Consider the following 23650-nt stretch of genomic DNA (forward strand, 5'->3'; position numbering starts at 1 on the left):
TTTAACGTTTTTTGAACTAAGCACTGAAATATTTTATCTTGGGTAGTATCCCATTGTATGTATATACCACAGTTTGTCCATTTTCCAGTTATTTTCAGCCTTTGGTTATTCTGAATAAAAGTGCTATTATATTCTGAAAAGTTCTCATTTGTTTGGGTAAGTATTTAGGAATAGAATTGCAGGTCATCGATGAATGTATATTTCACTTTAAAAGAAACTGCCAAGCTGTTTTCCAAGATGGTTATGCCACTTTACACTTCTACTACCAATATGTTTGAGTTTCAGTTGCTCCATATCCTTGCCAACATTTAGTGTTGTAATCCATTCTAGTGGGTGCAAAATGGTATGTGGCTTTAATTGCCTTTTCCCGATGACTAATGACATGGAATACCTTTTCATGTGCTCCATGGCCATAACTGTTCTTCTTCTATAAAGTTTTTTTATGAGTCTTTTTGCCTATTTTTAAATTAGATTGTTTACTTTTTGTTTTTGGTAGAAGTTCTTTATATATTCTTGATACAAGTCTTGTCAGACATGTATTTTTCCCCAGTCTGGGCCTTAACATTTCACTTTCTTAACAATCACTTTTGATAAGCGGAGTCTTAATTTTGATAAAGTTCAATTTATTATTTTTCTTGTATATTTAGTGCTTTATCTGACATATCTAAGAATCTTTGCTTACTACAAGGTCACTAAAATATTCTCCAAGATATTCCTTGAGGAGTGTTATAGTTTTTGCTTTCGTTTTAAATCATGATTCATCTCAATTAATTGTTGGGTGTGATGTGTGGTAAGAGGTCAAAGTTTACTTTTTTCCCCATATTTGTCCACTTGTTCTAGCACTGTTTGTTGAAAAAAATGATCATTTTTATTTTTATTTATTTATTTTTATTTTTTTAGAAGATGTTGGGGGTAGGAGTTTATTAACTTATTTATTTATTTTTGCTGTGTTGGGTCTTCGTTTCTGTGCCAGGCCTTTCTCTAGTTGTGGCAAGTGGGGCCACTCTTCATCGCGGTGCGCGGGCCTCTCACTATCGCGGCCTCTCTTGTTGCGGAGCACAGGCTTCAGATGCGCAGGCTCAGTAGTTGTGGCTCACGGGCCTAGTTGCTCCGCGGCATGTGGGATCCTCCCAGACCAGGGCTTGAACCCGTGTCCCCTGCATTAGCAGGAAGATTCTCAACCACTGCGCCACCAGAGAAGCCCCTAAAAATGATCATTTTTAATAGCCTAGGTCTTTATTGAAAATTGACCATATATGTGAGGAGGATTTAATTCTAGACTGTCTATTTTGTTCCACTGATCTATTTGTCTATTCTTTTTTAAAATTTTTATTGGGAGTATAGTTGCTTTACAATGTTGTGTTAGTTTCTACTGTACAGCAAAGTGAATCAGCTATACGTATACATATATCCCCTCTTTCTTGGATTTCCTTCCCATTTAGGTCACCGCAGAGCATTGGGTAGAGTTCCCTATGCTATGCAATAGGTTCTCATTAGTTATCTGTTTTATACATAGTGTATATGTGTATATATATATCGATAGTGTATATGTCAATCCCAATCTCCCAATTCATCCCACCCCCCCCTTTTCCCCCTTGGTATCCATGTTTGTTCTCTATGTCCATGTCTCTATTTCTGCTTTGTAAATAAGATCGTGCATTCCAATTTTTTCAGATTCCACATATATGCGTTAATATAATACATTTGTTTATTCTTTTAACAATCCCACACTGTCTTTATTACTCTAGTTTTTACAATGCCACAAAGTATTTTTTACTGTAAGTCTTGAAATCAGGTAGTTTGAATCCTCCAACTTTCTTCAAGTTTGTTTTGGATGTTTTTACTGCTTTATTTTTCATATAGTTTTAAAAATCATCTTGTCAATTTCTAAAAACAGTCTTTTGCAATTTTAATAGGATTGGGTTGAATCTATAGATAAATTTGGAAAGAATTGACATCTTTTTTTTTTTTTTTTTTTTAGTTTCTGCTTTATAACAATGTGAATCAGTCATACATATACATCTGTTCCCACAAGGAATTGACATCTTAACAATATTGAGTCTTCAGATCCATGAACATGGTGTATTCCTCCATTTATTTAGGTTTACTTTATTGAACTCACAAATGTTATATAGTTTTCAGTGTAGAGGTCTTGCACACTTTTTTCGTTAAATTTATTCCTAAGAATTTTATTTTCTGATGCTATTATGAATGTAAACTTAAGAACTTATTTTTTAAATCGCTACTAGTATATAGAAGTACAGTTGATTTTTATATTTTTATATTGTATATTGCAATAATGGTAAATTTACTTTTTAGTGCTAGTAATTATTTTGCAGATTTCTTAGGATTTTCTATGTAAACAATTATATTATCTATGAATACACATAGCATTACTTATTATTTTCCATTTTGCCTGCTTTTTATTTCTTTACCTGCAGAAGAATGTTGATTAATAGTGGTAAGAGTGGACATCCCTTGCCTTGCTCTTCATCTTGGTGGAAAGTATTCAGTAGTTCACTATTAAGTATGATATCCTACAGGTTTTTCTTAAAAGTTCTTTATCAGACTGAGGAAATTCCTATCTATTATTAGTTTCCTGAGAGTTTTTGTCATGAATGCATATTGCATTTTGTCAAAACCATCTTCTGAATCTATTGTGATGATCATGTTTTTTCCCCTTTGTTTTGTTAAATTACATTGCCTGATTTCAAATATTAAATTACTATTACACTTTAACTTAATTTATCCTGAGATAAATCATACTTGGTCATGTTTTATTATCCATTTTACATATTACTGGGTTTAATTTGCTAATATTTTATTAAGAATTTTTGCACTTATGTTCAAATCTCTGTCAGGGTATGATGTTACTTCATAAAATGAATTTGGGAAGTATTCTTTCTTCCTCTACTTTCTTTGTTTGTGTAAGACTACTATTAGTTTTTCCTTAAATGTTTGGAAGAATTTACCAGTGAAACCATTTGAGATTGGAGTTTCCTTTGTGGGAAGGTTGTTGGCTATAAATTGAATTTCTTTATTAGTTATAGGAGTATTCAGGCTTCTTATGTATTCTTGAGTGAATTTTAGCAGCTTGTGTCCTTCAAGGAATTTGTTCTTTTCATCTAAGTTGTCAAATTTATTGGAGTTAAGTTATTCACAGTATTTGCTTTCTATCCTTTTAAAGTGAATAGTATCTATAGTAATATCCCCTCTTTCAATCCAAATATTGGTATTTTTGTTTTCCCTTTTTGTAGATCAGTCTCACTAGGGGTTTATCAATTTTATTGATATTTTCAAATTACCAGTGTTTGTCTTTGTAAATTGTTTCCTATTCATTGATTTCTACTCTTTATCCATTCTGAAAATCTCCAATTTTAACTGGATTATTTAATTCATTTATATTTAATGTAATTATTAATTTTGATGGGATTAAGTCTTGCAATTTGCTATTTTTCTATTTGTTCCCTCAGTTTTTGGCTTTCTGTTATTACTTTTTTTCCTTTTGCTTAATTGAATCCTTTTTCTAAGCTACTATTATGAAAACTTTTTTTGGGGGGAGCAGTTTAAGTTTCACAGTAAAACTGAGGGAAAGATAGAGATTTCCCATATACTCCCTGCCTTCACACATGCATAGCCTCTCCCATCATCAACATCCCACCAGAGTGGTACAGTTGTTATAATTGATGAACCTATGCTGACACATCATAACCACTCCAAATCCATCGTTTATATTAGGGTTCATTCTTGATGTTGTACATTCCTTGGGTTTGGTCAAATGTGGAACATGTATCTATCATTATGGTATACAGAGTATTTCAATGCCCCCAAAATCCTCTGTGTTCACCTATTCATCCCTCCCTCCCCTTTACAACCACTGATCTTTTTACTGTTTCCTTCTGAATCCTCTTTTTAGTCTTCCATTTGAATTACTCTACTGGTGTTTTAGCTATACCTCTTTGTATTTTTTTAAAAATTGTTTTTTCTAGATTCACTGTTCATTCTTAATTTGAATATCCTTACAGTTAAAATTATACTACTACTCATAAAATAAAGCAACATTTAACATTTACTACCTTTGTCCTTTGTGCCAGCTATTTTTCTCATGTGTTTTACCTCTTCATATATTATAAATCCCACGATGCAATGTTGTATTTTCTATTAAATAGTCCCTTGTCTTTTAAAAACATTAAGCAATTAGCTGTTTATTATGAAATCCAGAGAAGAAAAAAAGTTTCTTAATTTAGTCACATATTTATCATTTTCAATGCTCTTCTTTACTTCCTATGTATCAAAGTTTACATCAGATATTATTTCTCTTCATCTTGAATAATTTCCTTGAATGTCTCTTTTGGTCTGGGTCTGCAGGTAATGCATTCTCTCAGCTTTTGTCTGAAAATGTATTTTACATTCATTTTTGATGTTCATTGGATAAGACTACGTTGACTTTTTTTCTTTTAGCAGTCTAATGATATTCCATTGGCTTCCAGTCTTCATTGTTTCTGATGAATAATCAGCCATAATTTGCATTACTGTTTCATTGTATATATTATGTGTCCTTTTTCTCTGGCATTTTCCCTTTGTCTTTGGTTTTCAGCAGTTTGACTAGTGTTTAAGTATGGTTTTCTTTGTATTTATTCTGCCTGCATTTGTCTGAATGTCTTGAACCTATAAGGTGATTTTTCTCACCAGATTCGGGTAATTTCCAGCCTGTGTTTCTTCAAATAGTTTTCAGTCATGATTCTCTCTCCTGTCTTTCTAGAACTCCAGTTACACTTAGGACAGTATATCGTTTTACGTATTGCAAAGTCTCTGCTTACTTTTTCAGCTTTTTTTCTTTCTGTTTTTGAGACTAGCTAATTTCTTTTGATGTATTTTTAAGGTCACTGACCCTTTATTCTGCACTTGAAAATGCTATGAAGTCCATTCAGTGTATTTTCATCTCAAATACGTCTTTCAGTTCTAGAATTTCCATGTTTCATTTTATAGTTTCATTTCTCTGCTGAGTTCCCACATTTATGCATTAATTATGATATTCTTTTCCTTTATATCCTTGAACATATTTTTAATGGCTACTTTAAAGTCCTTGTTTGCTAATTATACTGTATTTTTTGGGGGGTCTCTGGGTCACATTTTCCTTTTTGTTTGCACAACTGGTGTTTTTTTTTATTATTATACACTGTACAGTGTGGATTATAAATTGTAGAGACTCTGGCTTCTATTATCTTCCTCTGTTAAGAATGTTTATTTTTGTGCTAGGAGGCAGTTAAAATACTTGCTGGTCACATTGAACTTGTGGAGGCTTAGTTTTGCACTGTTAAGTAGTGACTCTTTGAGTTTTGTCTTCAGTCCTAAGATGAATCCTTAGTCTTAGCATACAGTCTTTATTCCTAAAGAGTGGTCCCTCTGGGGTTTCAGTGAAAAGCCTGAATTTTTCATGAATACTTTCTAACTTTGTAGGATTCAAATCCAAATTCTGTTTCCCTTGCAGTGGGCATCAGCTGAAATTTCGGCTCAGATTTTTCAGATATACAGCCCTGGTTTCCACCAGAATCATTGAAGTCGTCCCTATACATGTGAAGTTCAGGTGTCAGGCACTCAGAAGCCTCAAACTGTCTCTTCTGAGGCCAAGTAAGACTGACTTTCTGTTTGCATTCTAGCCACTCCCTGCTACTCAGACTGAAGAGTGTCTTCGTGGAAAAAGTATGAAAACAGGGGGTTTACTCAGTGACATTTCTTTCTTTCTAAGATTGAATCCTCTCCAGTTTCTTCTTAATTTTGGTAGATCTCAAGTACCTTCAACTGGTTGTTTTTTTTCATATTTTTTCCAGCACTTATAATTATTATCTGCTTGAAAGTTAGTCTGATATACGTTATTCTGCCATTACCAGAACTGGATCCCAGAAGAGAATCTTTTGTGCTATATTTTACTTATATTACATTCATTCTGTCTGACAAAATGTAAGGTTTAATGGACCTGTGAGGAGGTATTTATTCACCTTATTTTTCTGTATTCTTTATTGCCAATTCACTGGTAATCATTGAGACTATTCAGTGGTAATTTCTCATTTAGCTTCCATTTTGATCTCTTGTAGAACACATTTGTTCATGTCACTACCCTGCTTTTTTATAATAAAAACCTTAAAGACTTCTTGGCTTTGAAGTCAAGGTACTTAGCAATCTTGCCCCTACTTACTTTCTGAATTTAATCTCTTGGTATTCCTCTGTTTTTTTTTAAAAAAAACTCAAGCCATAGCCAGATTCTTTTTATTCCCTAAAACACTCTGTGCTTTTGTTATAACTCTGTGCCTTTATATTCACACATTCTCCAACCTAGAATGCTTTCACACTCATACCTGCTGGTAAATTCTTACTCTTCCTTTAAGATACTGCTCAAGGGCTTCCCTGGTGGCACAGTGGTTGAGAGTCCGCCTGCCGATGCAGGGGACACGGGTTCGTGCCCCGGTCTGGGAAGATCCCACATGCCGCGGAGCGGCTGGGCCCGTGAGCCATGGCCGCTGAGCCTGCGCGTCCGGAGCCTGTGCTCCGCAACGGGAGAGGCCACAGCAGTGAGAGGCCCGCATACCACAAAAAAAAAAAAAAGATACTGCTCAAGCAGTACTTCCTCTCTGAAGCTTCCGCGTTATTCATATCTGTCCATTCCAACAACATTAATAGCTTCCCTTCTCTGCTTTCATAGTACCTTGAAATTACCCATGTTAGCACTTAACACTGTTTTGTAATTTTCTATTTATGCATCTGTTTCCCACACTGGACCAAATTCCTTAAAAACAAGTCACATGTGTTATTTATCTTTGTATACTCCATCACAATGCTGAGTACATCTGAAATTTGTCAGAAGTGTTTGCTGAATTGATGCATAAATAAATGATTCCTAAGCACATTATGGAATTTGCTAGAGTTCCTCCTTAGGGAGAACTTTATATATGCACAAATCCACACAAAACGCTTACTCATTCACTCACATAACCCTTGGCATTTACCCAGAAAGGGAGCCTCTCTAGGATTAGTTCAGGACCATTGCCATAGGCTATGATGGTTAAACTGGCCTTCATTCCAGCCCACCTGGAAAAACTCAACTTTCTGTATTCTTTCAATCGTTTAAATCACAGATCCCTAAGAAAGTTTTTGCCTTGGCAGTTTCTGTTTTTTCCTTGTAGACTATCTTTTTTCATCTAACTGAAAGTTTGCCTTTACACAGACTGTGATATGGGAGATGAAGGATGAATTAAGCTCAGGGAAACAGAGAGACCAGGAATTCCTGAACTAAAGGGGACCAGTGCTTTCCCTTGTTGCCTAGTGTGGTACCGTTGACCTTCCGTTATTTAGGAATGGTGTTGCTGGTAATTAAAGACTCAGGTCAGCTGGAAAGCAGTAGTCTCCAAGTACATAGCTGTAGGTCTAGGCTTCTTCCAACTGCTTTCCATGAGAAGATATATTATGAACATTGAACTCACAAATGATTCCTCTGCTATTAAAAGTAAAAGAATCTGCCTCTTAGAATTATGAGCAATTCCCTAGGATAACTCTGGATTCTGACACAGAGCATTGGCTACTTTAGAACAAATTGCCTCCCCCCCGCCCCTTTTTAACTTGATGTTATTTCTGAAAATAAATGAGCAGCATGAAGTCACATTTGATATGTAGATTCTTAAGTTAATTATAGCAGAAAGTCAATCTTAGGCTTCGTATGTTCAGACTAATAGCATACCTTTTAAAAATAATTCTATATTATTATATAGAATTTTCCTTATCTGTTTAAAAGGGATTTCCTAAAATACAATCTCTTTTTAAATTTCTGAGTTTATACACATATATACAGTCATATGTATTTTTATTGCTAACAAAATAAATTATTACAACAATAATTCCCTCACCAGTTTGTTTCATGAAGCAGTTTTGGGAAGTTAAGGGACAATTTCTAAATATTATTTTGATGTTATGGCCCCTTTATATTTTCTTAAAATTCTGACTCTGATCATATATCAGATCCAATTTAAAAGTAGTTTCAAAACTTTTGGTCTTTCTGGATAAGTCTCTTCTTCTTCCTAAATCTTGGATCTTGGTTCATTAATACAACATTTCTAGTTTTAACTTGGAATGTCCCATTCACTTTTCAGTTGACTCTGCTTGGGAGAGAGAAAAGGAGACAAGAAAAAAAAAGATGTGCATACACCCTGGTGTTTTCTATTTTCCCTTTATTTTTTTATTTTTTATTATTATTTTTTTTTGTGGTACGCGGGCCTCTCACTGCTGTGGCCTCTCCCGTTGCGGAGCACAGGCTCCGGACGCGCAGGCTCAGCAGCCATGGCTCATGGGCCTAGCTGCTCTGCGGCATGTGGGATCCTCCCAGATCGGGGCACGAACCCACGTCCCCTGCATCGGCAGGCGGACTCCCAACCACTGCGCCACCAGGGAAGCCCTCCCTTTCTTAATTCACATTTTTATACTATGTACTGTGCTTGAATTTCTCAATTTCTGGGAGTATTTCTTGTGAGACTAGAGATCTGCTGTGTAATTAATTCAGTGTCAGTCAGTGTCATGTAAATAATATGTACTATGGAAGGACAGACAAGGTCAGTGTAGGACAGTTGGTAGGGTGGGACCTGAACTCTATACCTTGGAGAGGGTGGAATTTAGTCAGGTAGAAGTGAGTAGGAAGGATATGGTAAGACTACAGTATGGAATGAGAGGGAGAGAGATTGGGTTAGGTTTGGACATGTCTGGGAGAATCAATTGGTATGGAGTAGAAGATGTACTAAAACCAGAGTCTAAAAGTCTACGATGATCAGAGTCTGTAGGAGATTAAAACTGCCTGTTAACAATGAAATACATCCTGTAAGTGAATAAATAAATGGAAGCTGGCTATTTGGTGTTGCTAGAGGTGAAGAAAAGCCATGACAGTAAAAGCAGATCTCAAATGTTAATCACCTGTAACATAGTAGTTAACTTAGAATAATATTGAAATGTTTTTGCATCTGACATTCTCCACAAGCCTGTCTCCTTTTATATGTATGCATGCAAGTATATAAATTGCTGAATTCATGTCAGTTGTAAAGTAATGGCACTGAGGGCATCATAAATTACTATGGTGATCCTCAGGAGAAGACACTGTCGTATCTGAATGAGTGTTTCACTTCCAGAGTAATGTATGCCTTCATCTGGCCCAGCAGTCAGCATATTGCCCTGTGTTGATGGATATTGTCAGCTGGAAGCTACACTACATTTCACTGCACAATAAACATGGCTGTCAAACCCATATAAAGTGAAATCAATTTATCCTGTATGGTCAGTGCATTTTAAATGAAATTAATGTACTGTGGGTATGGTGGCAAAAAGGTAGCATATTAGTTATGCATCTTGGGATCTGAGACTTTTCATGTAAGGGATCATTCTGTTTAGTCGGCCTAAAAGAAAGGCTGTTTATAAAATATTTTATTTTGCATGGTCTTCAGAAAGGGGCCCCTCTGCCCTTCTTCATGTTTAGAAAAGAATTGACAATATTAGCCAGTTCAGCCCTTTTATTCTGTCTTTTGTTTGCAATAAATGATGACCATATTTGCCAAATAATAGTGCACTTTAATGTTCTAATTTATTCCTAGCTCTGACACAAACAAATTTCTACTTAATCAAGGTAGCTAGAAATAGAGTAGGAGGGCAGAGATGGATTGGGTCATGTTGTTCCTGTATAATCACTCCACTGAGCTGAAAGGATTTACTTTTTCCAAAATGTAGAGATGTAGGTTTTAATGTATATTTTGCTTCTAAACTTTGGGAGTAGGCTTTCCTGTTTATGCAGTAGAAGCCCTGGCTGAGGCCATCAGTCCAACTTTACATTTAACTATAGGAGTTCTCAATCTATAGGGAGATATATAGTAGTTGCCACCTGTAAAGCACCCATCAGTGTATCATGCTGGTAGGGGGTATGAAAGCAAGAAAGAGCTATGTTCATTCATTGATTCGTTTATTCAGCCATTCATTAATTGAATGTATTTTACTAACTGAAACTCTGTATGCCATGTGCTTTATTAGAACCTAGGGATACAGCAGTGAAGGAGAGCCAGTTCCTGCCATATCCTCAAGAAGGTTTCAATCTAGTAGGTTACTATGGTCACTTCTTTGGAAACTATAAAATATCAGGAATTTAGACTTAATTTCATAGGGGATGTTAAAGAACTACCCTCACACAGCAGAAAAATATATCAGGACCCTTGAAATGACTGCCTTTTAGTCTACTACTTTTGCATATGAGTTGAAAACTGAACAATCCTTTACTTAATAAGTATTTGAGTATCTATTACATGGAAAGTCCTGGGGATACAAAAATGAGTGCAATATAAACACTAACTTTAGGGGTCTCATATTCCTGGGGATGGAATGGAAATATTAGAGAGAGATAGCCACATAAGCAAGTCATTTCTTTGGAGCATGTAACATTAAAAGAAAGAGGAATGAATGCATCCTGGGAGGCATCCTTGCAAATGCCCTTCCTTTGGCTTGAATTACCCTTCCCATCGTCTTTACTGCCCCCCCCCATTCACGTGCTAATTCCTATTCATCCTTCAAGACTCAGCTTAGATGTCACCTCTCCTAGGAGGCATTAGCTCACTGTCCCGTCTGCTGGCACCCTCTTGATGCCCTGTTTACTTCAATATTAGAACACTTACCATACACTCTGTTACAGTTGTCTGTTTGGAGTCTGTCTCCTCCCTGAACTGTGAGCTCCTTTAAAAGCAGGTGCTGTTTTATTCACTTTTGTATACCTAGCACCTGGCATAAAGCCTAACTCATAGTAATTGCTCAGTTAATAGTTATCATTGAATTACTAATTAATTCATGAAACACACAACATTTGAATAGGCCTTAAAGGATGAGTGGGATTTAGCATGAAGAAGTAGGAGAAGGGGCTTCCGGGCAGTGAGGGGAGCACTGGCCAAGGCACAGTATTGTGAAAGAGAGTTCTATTTGGGATAAGAGATAGTTTGAGGTGGCTACAATGTTTGGCAAATGAGGCTAAAAGGATAGGTAAGAGCCTGCTTTTGAAGGGAGAAATCACACAGGAAAGGTTACCTGGAATTGATCGTAGTAAAAATGTACTAGGTATATAAAAACATGCAAAATTAATTCTGCCCAGTGTGTCTTTGAGGCCTACCTCAGAAGAGCCTGTAGAACTGTCATCTAAAACTGTCTTCTGCTTCCAAGAGTTCATTTAAAAAGAAGAGAAGGGCCTAGGGAAAACAGCTGAACCAGGTAGCCAGCTGTGTTAACAGTCTCCAGATAATAATGCTTTGCACCCATCTTGTTCTTCCTGCCCTGACATTACAGGAAGTAAAGCAATGAATGGCTCTGCAGCTAAACTACAGCAGTATTATTGTTGGCCAACAGGAGGTGCCACTGTGGCTGAAGCACGAGTCTACAGGGATGCCCGTGGCCGGGCCAGCAGTGAGCCACACATCAAGCGACCAATGAATGCATTCATGGTTTGGGCGAAGGATGAGAGGAGGAAAATCCTTCAGGCCTTTCCTGACATGCATAACTCCAACATTAGCAAAATCTTAGGTGAGTGCAGCCGCTGATGCTGATCTTCTAACGAGTGGAAAGAAGGGGCCTAATGTGACACCTAAGGGAGACTGTGGTTTGCGGAAGTTAGGTGGAGCTCAGACCTGCCCCAGGAGACTGTCATCATCTCTGCATTTCCCACCCTGCACTGTAGCCTTTAGGTTTAGGAGTTAGTACATCCACCAGGTGCCAGGGCAGGACTGACTAAAAACTTGCTTTAGAGACAAAACTATTTATTGTATGTGTTAATAGGGCAACTCTGAGAGGTCACTGCAAAATAAGAATCATGGAGACAAGCTTTATCTCCTTTTCTTAATTCAATCTTTTAAAATTCATAAGTTGTGTGAAACCCTGGGAACACTCATAGACCCTACAGTTTTCTGCTTTAGAATTCTTGGGCTCATATGTCCCTCTTCAAGAACTCACCAAGGGCTAGGGGTGAGCCCCCAAATAGTGTGAAATTTATGGAGTGTAGAACAGTGCCTCTAATGATAACTTTAAAACTTGTAAAATAAAACTACATTTACTTTAATAAGATATGACTAGTTCAAATTTCATAGCAGTGAGTTGAACACAGAGACCACAGGGCAGAGGCCCATTTTGTGGTAACTTGCCAGAGTGATTCTCCCGTTTCTCAGGATTAAACTCAAGCCTTGTTCTATTAGTGTAAAGCTTGCCTAGTGCAGATTATACAGTTTGGAACTATTGTGCTTAACATATTGAACGTATTTTATTCAACATGCAGCATTACAGTCAACATGTTTCCTCTTTAAAAAGAAAAAACACAGAAGGCACTGTTCTATTTAAGCTGTCATGATGTGACAAAATCTCAAAGGCAGCCGTTTAAGAAGCCGAAAAACATTAGAGACTTAAACTGTGGTTTTCATTTTTTAAATGTTTTGTTCAAAAGCAATAAATATTTAACCTGAGTAAATATCAGTGATCTGGACATATACAAATACACATGTTTTGTCACTGTATAAATAATTTAACTTGATTCTGAGACATTTTGAGGCAGCGACCCCTAAGAAAATTTTAAAGATACGTAAGATCAAATAGTGTTGAAATGTTAAAATACAAGTTTTTCCTTTTTTTTCTTTTTGACTTTTGAATTTCAAGATGGATACTAAATGTCATTACAGTTAAGTGGGGTTTTATTTTTAGAGTTTCAGAGATATACATAGGGGCATTATTCTTATAAATTTAAATACCTTTCAAACCAAAATGGTCCTAATATATAAATTAAAAGTTTTTTCTAATTAATAGACATTCAAAAGAAAATCATTATTTCTCTGTCCCTAAATTTTGATATCTAACTTTGAAATTTTCCTTTTTTTGGCCATTTTATTAGCAGTATGAGTAAGCTCTCCAATGGGCACAGAACTTCTCTGTTTCCATTTTGGCATCTGTGGGGAATCTATATTATTGGTGTGCATTCGTGAAAAAAATTAAGAGTATAGTAAGTATATTCATTAAAATGTAAACTTTTAAGCACAAGAATTTTAAGAGCACCAAAAACCTTAACTGGGGCTTTAAGCTGCTGGGAGCCAGCCGAACACAGAGAAGGCTGTCCGTGTAGACTCTCTACACAACTTTTGCACAACAATCAGGAAAAACAGGAATGGATGTGCTATTAAAACAGACCAGGATATTGCTGGCTGCAGAGAATATTTGTACAACTTTTCCATTTGTTTATGTATGAAAAATCTCCACTGAAGAATAGCTGACATCCAGTCAGCACAGCTGTTACCGCTTTATTCACCAGCGAGACACAAAAATGCAATTTGATACACGTAAAAAAACACATCCCTTCTTCGTCAAGTGTTTAGATAATTCTTTATAAACAATATTAGAGAAGTGAATACTTTTCCTTCTTCCTGTATAAACCATATTAAAAATTTTTGTACTTTCATTGGTATGGCTTTGAATTAATGTTTATAGTACTTGAAAATGGTATATGTGTATATATATATATATATATATATATATATATATATATATATATATATATATATATATATATATATATATATATAATTCCACTGTACCTTCCGGTTCTAAAACTATAACTTCTTAAGTAGAGTGTAGGCTTTTAATTACCCTAGGCCAGGGGATACAGTGTACACCTTAGGTTTTTATCTTTGGAAGAATATCAACAACTAACATCTTATCAAAGGACAGCTTCAGTAAAGATGCTTGGAGTGTGGGAGATGTTTGAATTTCTGGAACCAAGAGAGTTTTTCCTGAGAATTCTGTCATACTCCAAAGTATACGTAGGAAGTTTAGGTTTTTAACCCTAGGCAGATGGATGGGGAAATGACCTTGGTGTAGGAGACGATCTTAAGAAGCAAAGACGTGTTTTAAAACAATATACTTATGGTAGCATCAGCTTTAAGTTATTGAGGGAAAAAATATAATAAATGTATCACATCCAAATTATTCTTTGCCCTATAGTCTAAAACACTAGTTGTGTGGCTCGATGGTATGTGGTTATAGGAGCTACCCAGAGCACAGGTGAGTGAAGTGGTGGGAAGGTATATCTAGTTACTTGCCAGGAGTATGTTGCCTTGACCGCTTGGGTACTTAAGGCTATTTTTATGTCTAGGGTCTCGCTGGAAATCCATGTCCAACCAAGAGAAGCAACCTTATTATGAGGAGCAGGCCCGGCTCAGCAAGATCCACTTAGAGAAGTACCCGAACTATAAATACAAACCTCGACCGAAACGCACCTGCATTGTTGATGGCAAAAAGCTCCGGATTGGGGAGTATAAGCAACTGATGAGATCTCGGAGACAGGAGATGAGGCAGTTCTTTACCGTGGGGTAAGTGTTCCTGCATTTAACCACCTGGGCTTTCCTGCGGTAAGAAACCACAGGATGGCTACTGGCAGTGTTTTGGGGAAGGAGATTAGGGAAGGGAAGAGGTTGTGACATACCGAAGGGGCCTGTCACAGGCGCACAGCCTTGCCGCATGGCTTCTGCTCAAATCAAAACAAACAGGCAACAGATCACTCCCAACTGATGACCCCTTTCATTGTCTCTCAAACTAATCTAGGATGTCCAGTGCCCACACACAAAGTTTCTGGTAGTTTATTTAAGCAGACACACAGGGAGAAAAAAAGAGTAAAAACTAACCTTAAGAAATCCCCAGAAGCTTTCCAGCTTCTCTGGGTGGTGCTTCTGACTCTAATCACAATAGTCTGCTTTTGTTGTGGGATTTACCACAAGATAATTGGCCTTGACATTGGTTAGAGGACCTCATTTTTGGCATAAGATCCAGAACTCCTGTTGCAGTAAATTATTCTGTGGTAGAAGCAGTAACAATGTGGATTTTCTTGCTTAAATCAGAAACTAGACATGTTTTTGATATCTTCAAGTCTGATTTCATGTCATTTTGTTTAAAAATTAGGTAATAGATTTCTGGTATAAATTTCGACTTGGCTGACTGGCTGTCTGCACTCGAAAGAGGCCTCTTGTAACCACAGTGGTCAGCAGAGCGGGGTGCAGATGTCTGTAGGTTCCAGCACACTCAGACCTAGCAGCACAGAGGTGGCAAACCAGAGGGCCGTCTGGAGGCAGTGGCCTGAGGCAGCTGGCATCAGACTGGGGAGACACTTGGGGAAGGGCTTGAGAGAGAGAAGTGGAGGAAGCAAAAAGGAAGCTGTGTTCACTGTTAACTGGAAGGGGAATTCAGGAACTGTGCCGTGCCAGGGAAACAAGAAAGCTTCACTTGGAGGTGAAGAAAAGAGATGCCTTAAAGGAGGAGTAAAGAACCATTTATTTTTAAGGACACTCAGAAAATAACCTCATGAAACACAAGGCTGGTTTCAGATGCATGGTTTCAGAACATACAACTAATTTGGAAAAGTAAATAGAATACAAAAAAAAAAAAAAAGGCCAATGAAAGCAGTCTGGGTCACTATACAGTACACTGGAGTGTTCTGGGGAGGAGCGTAGGCTTCGGCCTTTGACCACTGAGTTTCAGACACTGTGTGACCTATTTGGGCAAGTTATTTAACTTTTCTAATCTTCTGTTTTCTCATGTGTGAAGTGAAACGAATAACAGTACCTATCTCATACGATTGTTGAGAGGATTCAATGAGGCAGTGCTTTTAAAAGTACTTTGTGGTCTTCCCTGGTGGCGCAGTGGTTGGGAGTCCGCCTGCCGATGCAAGGGACATGGGCTCGTGCCCCCGGAGGATCCTGCGTGCCGCAGAGCAGCTAGGCCCGTGAGCCGTGGCTGCTGGGCCTGCGCATCCGGAGCCTGTGCTCCACTGCGGAAGAGGCCACAACAGTGAGAGGCCCGTGTACCGCAAAAAAAAAAAAAAAGGAACTTTGTATAATGCTTAGGACAATATCAATAAAGGGGAATTCCTGTCATTATTATTACTATTGAATATGGATTTGCTATCAGAGTAAAACTATATTTTATATCTCACTAGATAATCAGTGAATTTCTTTACACTATGGCAGAAACTTTTCGAGGTAAAGTGAGGCTTAAATCACTTTGTTATTTGAGGATCCCAGTGTATTAACAGATGAAGACATGCCAAAATAGGATTTCAAATTCTTCTGTGTTACAAATGTTGGCATTTTAAAAAGTAATGTCTTTAACACCAAAAGTACAATACAATATCATTGGGCTACTCACATGCTAATTAGAGAATTTATGAAATATACCAAGTCACAGTGTACTCTAGGAAGTAGAGTTGTAGGTAACAAAATATAAATTTAAGACTGTGTAATGTCTTCTTTTAATCCTGTTAGTCTATCTCTGAAAATGTATATAGTCTCTTTAGACTGGAGAATCAGAAGTTTACATTTGAGATGTCTTGTCTTTCCCACCCTTCTCTCAGTCATGTCCCCTGTGTTGCATAGTGGGTCTCTTTTGCCATAGTCTGGAAGATTATCAAAGGTACCATTTTAGTTCCCTGATACTTATTTGAAAATATGAGATGCAGTAATTCTATGTAATTTAGTCCTCTTTACCAAAGGGAACATTGATACCAGCTCTGGACCGAAATACCTCAACACATAACAATGCATGTAAAATGAAACTCTAAAACAACTCAATAGCATCTACCACTTATTGAATGCCTACTGTATACGAGGTGTTGTAGGTATACAAAGTATATAATCCTCTAAATGAGATAAAGAAATTGAGGCTTCAAGAGGTCCTATGGCTACTGGAAGGTGAGCAAGAGCAAAGGATTAAATCAGGTCTCTGCCTCTGTCATGCCAAATGACTGAGGAATTGTCTTTACAACATTGCTTCAAAATATGCCTCATAGTCCTATTCTGCACAGTTGTGAGTATGACTGTGCCATTTGAGGAAGAGCTCCTAGACCCTAGAGAAAATAAGGTCTTTTGTTGTGGTATACAGTAGCATAAAAGGAGCTTTGAAATTTAGAGACTAAGGATTCTGATGACATAGAGGTCCTTTGTGGAAGGCTCATTTTAGACTGTGGAATAGGGCTATGGATGTTGCAGGCAATGGCCAGAATATCTTACTCTTTAATCTCCAGTGCTGAGTATTTTCCTCTGCCCAGTTTTGATAATACTTGCTACATAAAGCCAGGTATTATTTCCACTTAAGGATTCATATTTTCTTTTAAGTAGTTGTACTTGATAGATTATTAACTCCCTGGGATTCATCTTTGCAAACTGATCTTCATTAGATATGAGGTTATTTACAAGAGGGAAAGACAAACAAGAAATTCAAAGATTGCTATTGACTTTTTGAGGGAATGGGGGTGAGATCAATTTTTATAGCTGATTTTGAAAAGACGTGCATAACTTTCAAGCCAATAAAATTACATATATTGCTCAACATTGTCATACATTTTACTGATGATACAACTGGAAATTCAGTGAGTTAGGTTTTTTTTTTTACTTAGCTATTATGAAATGAATTTATCAGTATATAAAATGGAGTAATATTAGCTCTAACCTTGGATTTAACCCCTTCAATTGATAGGTTAAGTATCAGAGTTCTGTAATAATCCTGATAGGAGTACTATTAACGTTAAGATGATACTTATTAGGGTACATATAGCTACAACATTGTCTTTTCCCAAAGAACTATGGCCAAATGTAATGTATTTCCAATTTATTTGAAGCATATTCAGTAATTTACGTGTGAGCTAATAGAGAATTATGCAGATGCTAAAAACTATTAAAATTTGGGGCTACTTTTTGAGTAACAGTAATGGTAAATTATTGAATACTTACTTATGCTGAGTGAATTATACAGATTATTGCAGATACAACAAACTTATAAGATAGGCACTATCATCCTCTCTCTGGGGTTGAAAAACACAATATTCAGAAATGTTAAATAATTTGTCCAAGTCCACACAGCTAGTAAATAGCAGAGCTGAGATTTAGACCAGGCTTATGTGAAACATATTTCCTTTTCACCCTTACACATACCTCTCAATTAGAGCCTACAAATTTCTTAGAGGCTGTATAGTGTAGTGGTTAAGAATGTCAATTCTGGAGCCAGACTATTCTGGCTCAAATACTAGCTCTGCTTCTTCCTGGCTCTAGGAACTAGTGCATAGCAATTCTTATTCCTCTGAACTCTCCACCTGCCCTTGGGAAACTTATTTAAACTCTGTATACCTCAGTTTCCTCATATGTAAAATGGGGATGACAGTAATACCTACAACATCAGACCTTTCTGAAGACTGAATAACTTAATGTATCTAAAGTGCTTGGAACAATGTCTGGTATATAGTAAGTCCCAAATTAGAGTAAATATTACTATCCTAGAGAAATGATGCTATGTGTCAGGTATATATTTCATATTATAAAGAATTATGTTCTACTACATTGTGGTATAAGTGATTTGAACGTTGGCCATTTTGATCCTACTCTCAAAGAGGTTGAATAAAACCTATAAGATACTTACAAATTTAACTGAGTAGCATAGACTAGACATGCTATTTTTAGCATTGTCCTCCTGTAGAGAAAGCCAGGTTAGAATCTCTAATCGGTAATGTAAAAAGATGTGCAATTTATAGGTTTAATCTCCTAATGAAGCAAACTTCATTGCCTTCATTTATAGATACTGTAAAGATCTAAAGGATCAGCAAACAGGAGCTTTGACAACATAAATAAATAGTTCCATTGCGATTGGCAAAGCTAGACTATAATCCAGGACTCTTCTTGTGATTTGGAAACCATGCAACAATGCTGGACTCTATCAGGAACAGCTCAAACTCTTTACTTGGGCTGGGAGGGAGGGTTCTTAGCCATCTCTACTCATATCAGCTGCATGTGTGTACTTTTACAAATATCTACAACTTTTGTTTTGATGTGCACATTCATTATTTGTAAAGCCCAACGCTTGCCAGCTATTCCTGTTTGTGAAATCTGCAGTGTTTGAATTTTGACTTTGCAATTGATCTGTAAAGGAAGGAAAAATGCTTTTTAGGAAAGTAACTTCCGATAGGCAAAGCTTGAGCCTGCTGGCCAGATTTTCCATTTTGTTAATTGATTAGTCAGTCAGTTGGTAAGGGCCTATTTGAAACCAGCTGTGTGCCTAGCACTGTACTAAATTAATATAGTACATGAGGCATTAATTCTGTACACAGTGAGCTTTCAGAGAATGCTATAGTCAGAGAAACCAGACATATACATGAATAGGTTAGCAAATAATAGTTTGTTATACACACATGCACACACAGAATGCATTGCACAGTGTTCCACATAATGTATAATGGAATACTAATTTTGATTATATAGACAAGAGCAAGTAAAGCTCTGAGGGAGAGAGATTACTATGCATTAGGGCCACGCATAGGCCATTCTTGAGGAAGGGGACTTGAGGTTTGGGTAGGGTCAGGCTGGTGGAAAGTACAGGTAAAGATTCCTATTTTAGCATGAAGGAGAGCATGAACACATGGGGGAAATGTGAATATGTTCAAAAATAAATAAGGAGGCTATCCTAGGAATTTTTTCTGGCAGTAAGGAAAGTAAAATATGTAGGGTGAAATAATATTTTGGAAACCCTTGAAAACCAGATTTCTTCAATTATAATTACCTATGCTCACTTAATTTTTTTAGTCTCTTTTTATGCTGATAATGACAATGAGAACAAGACCAACATGACAGTTAGCTTATGATTCTGCATCCACAGAATCAGTGGTCACATAGAAGGGGCCTCAGAAGTCATATCCTTCAAATAGCCAGCCATTGTAGGGGTCCTCTCTAAGTTTAGCTTGAACTGTTTGAGGGCTAGAGAGCTCACCACTTTCCAAGGGAGGTAGTTTCTTTGTGGAACACCTCCTAATGCTAGACAGTTCTTTCTTCTTAAGTAGGCCATACTCTGCCTTTCTGCTACTTTGTAGATTGGTTCTGATCCTCTTCTTTGGTCACTTCTGGAACAAATCTCTTCCTTTTTTTGTGAAGAAAATCATTCAAGCATGACCATGCCCTGGCACCCGCTGGGATCTAGGATGAGGCAGCGTGTTATTCTGTTTGGTGGTGGAGCTCTCACCGTTCTTCACTCCTGACTCCTCCAACCCCAGCTCCAGCCCAGGGCCACACAGGACTAATGACATCCAAGATGATCCTTTCATAATTAGGAAGTAGAAGCTTCAAGGAGCTTCCCTACAAGTTCAGCCATGGAAATAAGTAGACATTTACATGGATACCAAATACATGCTTTGCCGAATCTGACTCTGGGATATACTGGATCCTTTCTCATCTTGATCTTTGTACAGTTCTCAGACCAGGTGAAGACACAAACCTGCTTAACAGTATCATTATAGTATGTCTCATATTACCAGCCTATTTTTTTGTCATGTCCTGGGAGATCTTAAAAAATGATCTCACATGTAACTTTGTGGAATTAACTATAGTATTTGTTCCAAATGCCGAGGGGTTATCAAAGCTTTGCTTTCATGTTGCAAAGCCATGGATAAATTGCTCCATTGTTGCTTAACACCAATCACATCATCAGGGAGATTTGCAGGACTCCTCCAGGAAACACCTTTGTCACATTTTGTCATTTGCTTAGAATTTCAAACAGAGCCCCCTTTTAGAATGTGTGGGGAGTGAATTCCGATGCCACACGGAAGAACATATGTATAGAGATATTTCCCTCTGTTTTATTTTATTTTTTGAATCTATACAGGCAGCAGCCTCAGATTCCAATCACCACAGGAACAGGTGTTGTGTATCCTGGTGCTATTACTATGGCAACTACCACACCATCACCTCAGATGACATCTGACTGCTCTAGCACCTCCGCCAGTCCAGAGCCCAGCCTCCCGGTCATCCAGAGCACTTATGGTATGAAGACAGACGGTGGAAGCCTAGCTGGAAATGAAATGATTAATGGAGAGGATGAGATGGAAATGTATGACGACTATGAAGATGATCCCAAATCAGACTATAGCAGTGAAAATGAAGCCCCGGAAGCTGTCAGTGCCAACTGAGGAGTGTTTGTTTGCTGAATTAAAATACTCTGACATTTCACCTCCCCTCCCCCAACAGAAAAGTTCTTAAAGAGCCCGCATGCATTTGTGGCTCCACAATTACATCAGCAGAATGGTCTTAATTGTTTCATAAAGCGTGAGACAGAATAAGTTTTCCCAGATTTTTCATGAACTTGAGTTTTTTGTCGTTATTGTTATTGTTGTTGTTGTTTTTTAATTTAGGTGAAGACATATTAAATATGAGACACCAGGACTTGAAAACTTATCTCAACCCATAGCTGTCTTACAAGTCTTATATTTTGTCTTACTTTTTTTCTTTTGGATGTTGATAAAGGTTTAAGTTACTGTTTTAGATGGGGTTAAACATTCTCACTCAGGTATGCTGTGCCAGCCTACAAGTTGTGAATGTGTTTTTATTCTGAATTATTTTAGAAAACAACTGAGAATTTCATATTGTGAAACAGAACAAGTCCACGGCGTGTGCAGCTGCATGTAGAGCATATTCAAAAGGCCTCAGAATTCCATTTTTCCATGTGTAGAGTTAAACTTTGAATGTGCCAAACTTTTTCATAACTTTTGAATCTTAATATTTTGAAAGTCTTAAAGGAGACACTGCAAAGTCTTAGACAATCTTTGGCATCTTAAAATAAAATAGCAAACCACACTTTTTTTTTTTCAGAAAATGGTGAAGTACTCAGGAATCTGGAGACAAGATATTGTAAGGAATGAACAAGGTTGCCACAGTGCATGTACCCAATTGTGTTTGCCTCTTGACGTGCCATCAGTGTGTGACGTGGTACGACGTCCACGCACCAGAGCGATCACCACACCAGATACCGACATGGTGGTCTTCTCTGCCTGAGACCACCTCTCACTACATCCATTATCCCTTTGCCTTTAACCCTGACATTCAGTCTTAACACATTTTCTCTTAAATAATTTATTCATTCCAGAATGTCAAGGGTCCACTTACTATTTATTTAAAAAAATTGTTGGTGGCATTAATTTAATAATTCTTTTTTCTTACCCTCCTTCCCCAAAGAACTTTTCAGCCCTTTTCACCTCCTTCTCCTGCTAGATACAAAGGTGTACATAGTGATTTTATGTCCCTGGAACATCTGGATGCATTTCTGAAACAAGATACTACTAAATACCTATATTGTTGCTTCTGAACATCAGTGTATATATGGCTATAGAGCTGTGTATTTGGATACAGGTGTAGAGATTTACACTTCAACAGGTATGCCCCTGAGGTTCCCCATGACTTTGAATCTTTTGCCAGAATTTTCCCCTAATTCAATTAAGCAACAAGTGGTAGGATCTGCATCGGTGGCATTTTCCCTCAATGCCATTCAGCAGCATGGGTCAACAGTGGTGACTGCCAGGCAGGAGAGTCCCACAGCCAATCCTAAAGCCCAAAGCTGTGGTCCATGCAGGAGTCCACAGGGATGCTCTCATGGGCTGGCACCTTTATACTGAGCTGCCTTGTCCCATCTCGCACATCTAGGGAGTTCTTTGCAAAATCCCCAGGATGCAAGAAGCCACGTGACAGCCTCAAAGCAAAGACAGAGGCAAATAGTCGTGATACATCCAGAGAATGAAAGAAAACCATAGGGAAGGAGAAGGAAGAGAAATACATTCCCTAAATGGGATGTTCCTAGTGTTAACTCTGGGGAACAGATCACTCCTGGGGCAGCAGATGAGTTCCTCTGGCTCACTCCCTCCATCTGTGGCTGCATGGGGGTCATGCCTACGTGTGAACAAGATTAACTGCCCTTGTCACACAAGGACTTTTCTGGAGATGCACTGATGGGCTGGGAAGCAGTGAGGCCTCATTCCCCATCTCCTAACTGCAGGGAGCTCAGACATGCCATTTTGACCTTCCTGAAACCAGGACTGATTGCCTATGGGGGAGCCTCACCCAGAGTAGTTTGATGGGAGAATGTCAGCAGATGGGACAGTTCACCTCATGGGACAACCAGAATCTGATCACCAGGACATAGGAACGGCCCCATCAGATTTCTTGAGCCATTTTGTCACTTGGAAGAAAATAGTGTACCTTCATATTTATTTAAGAGTGCTCAAGGCCATACCTAATAGCAATAAATAGGTTTAGCCAAGACATTACTGTCTATGTCATTAGCTAGGAGTGCTCTCTATAAACTGATTAAGGTACTGATAGGAATGTTTGGTTCTTCATATTGATTGGGGATTGGAACTTTGTTTTTGTACATTTATTTCAAATGAGGAGGAGGTCGTTTTCCTAAAAAAAAAAAAAGAGTATTTATTATTGTCTTACTGGTTTCTTTTGATTATATACCTCTCCTCCTCAGTTCATTCTCACGTTGTTTTCTCTTTCTCTTTGACTCTTGCTTTTGCCCTCTCCCGCTTCTTTTTAATTTTGTTGCATAAGTAGAGTGCTGTATGGCTAGCATTGTATTGTATGTAATTAATTTTGCACAAAGGCAGACATTTAGAATAGTAGGTTAATTTTGTTTGTTTTTATGACCATGCCAAAATAATATTCTGGGCTGGTGGAGAACAAAGGACTGTTCTTTAGGACTGAAACTTGATTTTGCTTGTAGTTAAAAAAAAAAAAAAAAAAAGAAACAAAAAAAGAAATCA

At 37.5% G+C, this 23650-nt stretch overlaps 1 protein-coding gene across 3 annotated transcripts in view; it reads left to right on the plus strand.

The window, feature by feature from the left end:
- Positions 1-21927, plus strand: part of SOX6 (SRY-box transcription factor 6) — a 627811-nt gene extending 605884 nt beyond the window's left edge. For all 3 annotated transcript variants that reach the window (XM_081238923.1, XM_081238924.1, XM_081238922.1), the window contains 3 exons: positions 11347-11580; positions 14186-14402; positions 20722-21927. In XM_081238923.1, coding sequence (XP_081095049.1) covers positions 11347-11580; positions 14186-14402; positions 20722-21025 — 755 coding nt within the window. In that variant the 3' untranslated portion in view covers positions 21026-21927. The remainder of the gene's footprint in view (positions 1-11346; positions 11581-14185; positions 14403-20721) is intronic.
- The last annotated feature ends 1723 nt before the right edge of the window (positions 21928-23650 follow it).

This window comes from Mesoplodon bidens, assembly GCF_964165515.1.
Source record: "Mesoplodon bidens genome assembly, chromosome: 7".
Taxonomy (NCBI): Eukaryota; Metazoa; Chordata; class Mammalia; order Artiodactyla; family Ziphiidae; genus Mesoplodon; species Mesoplodon bidens.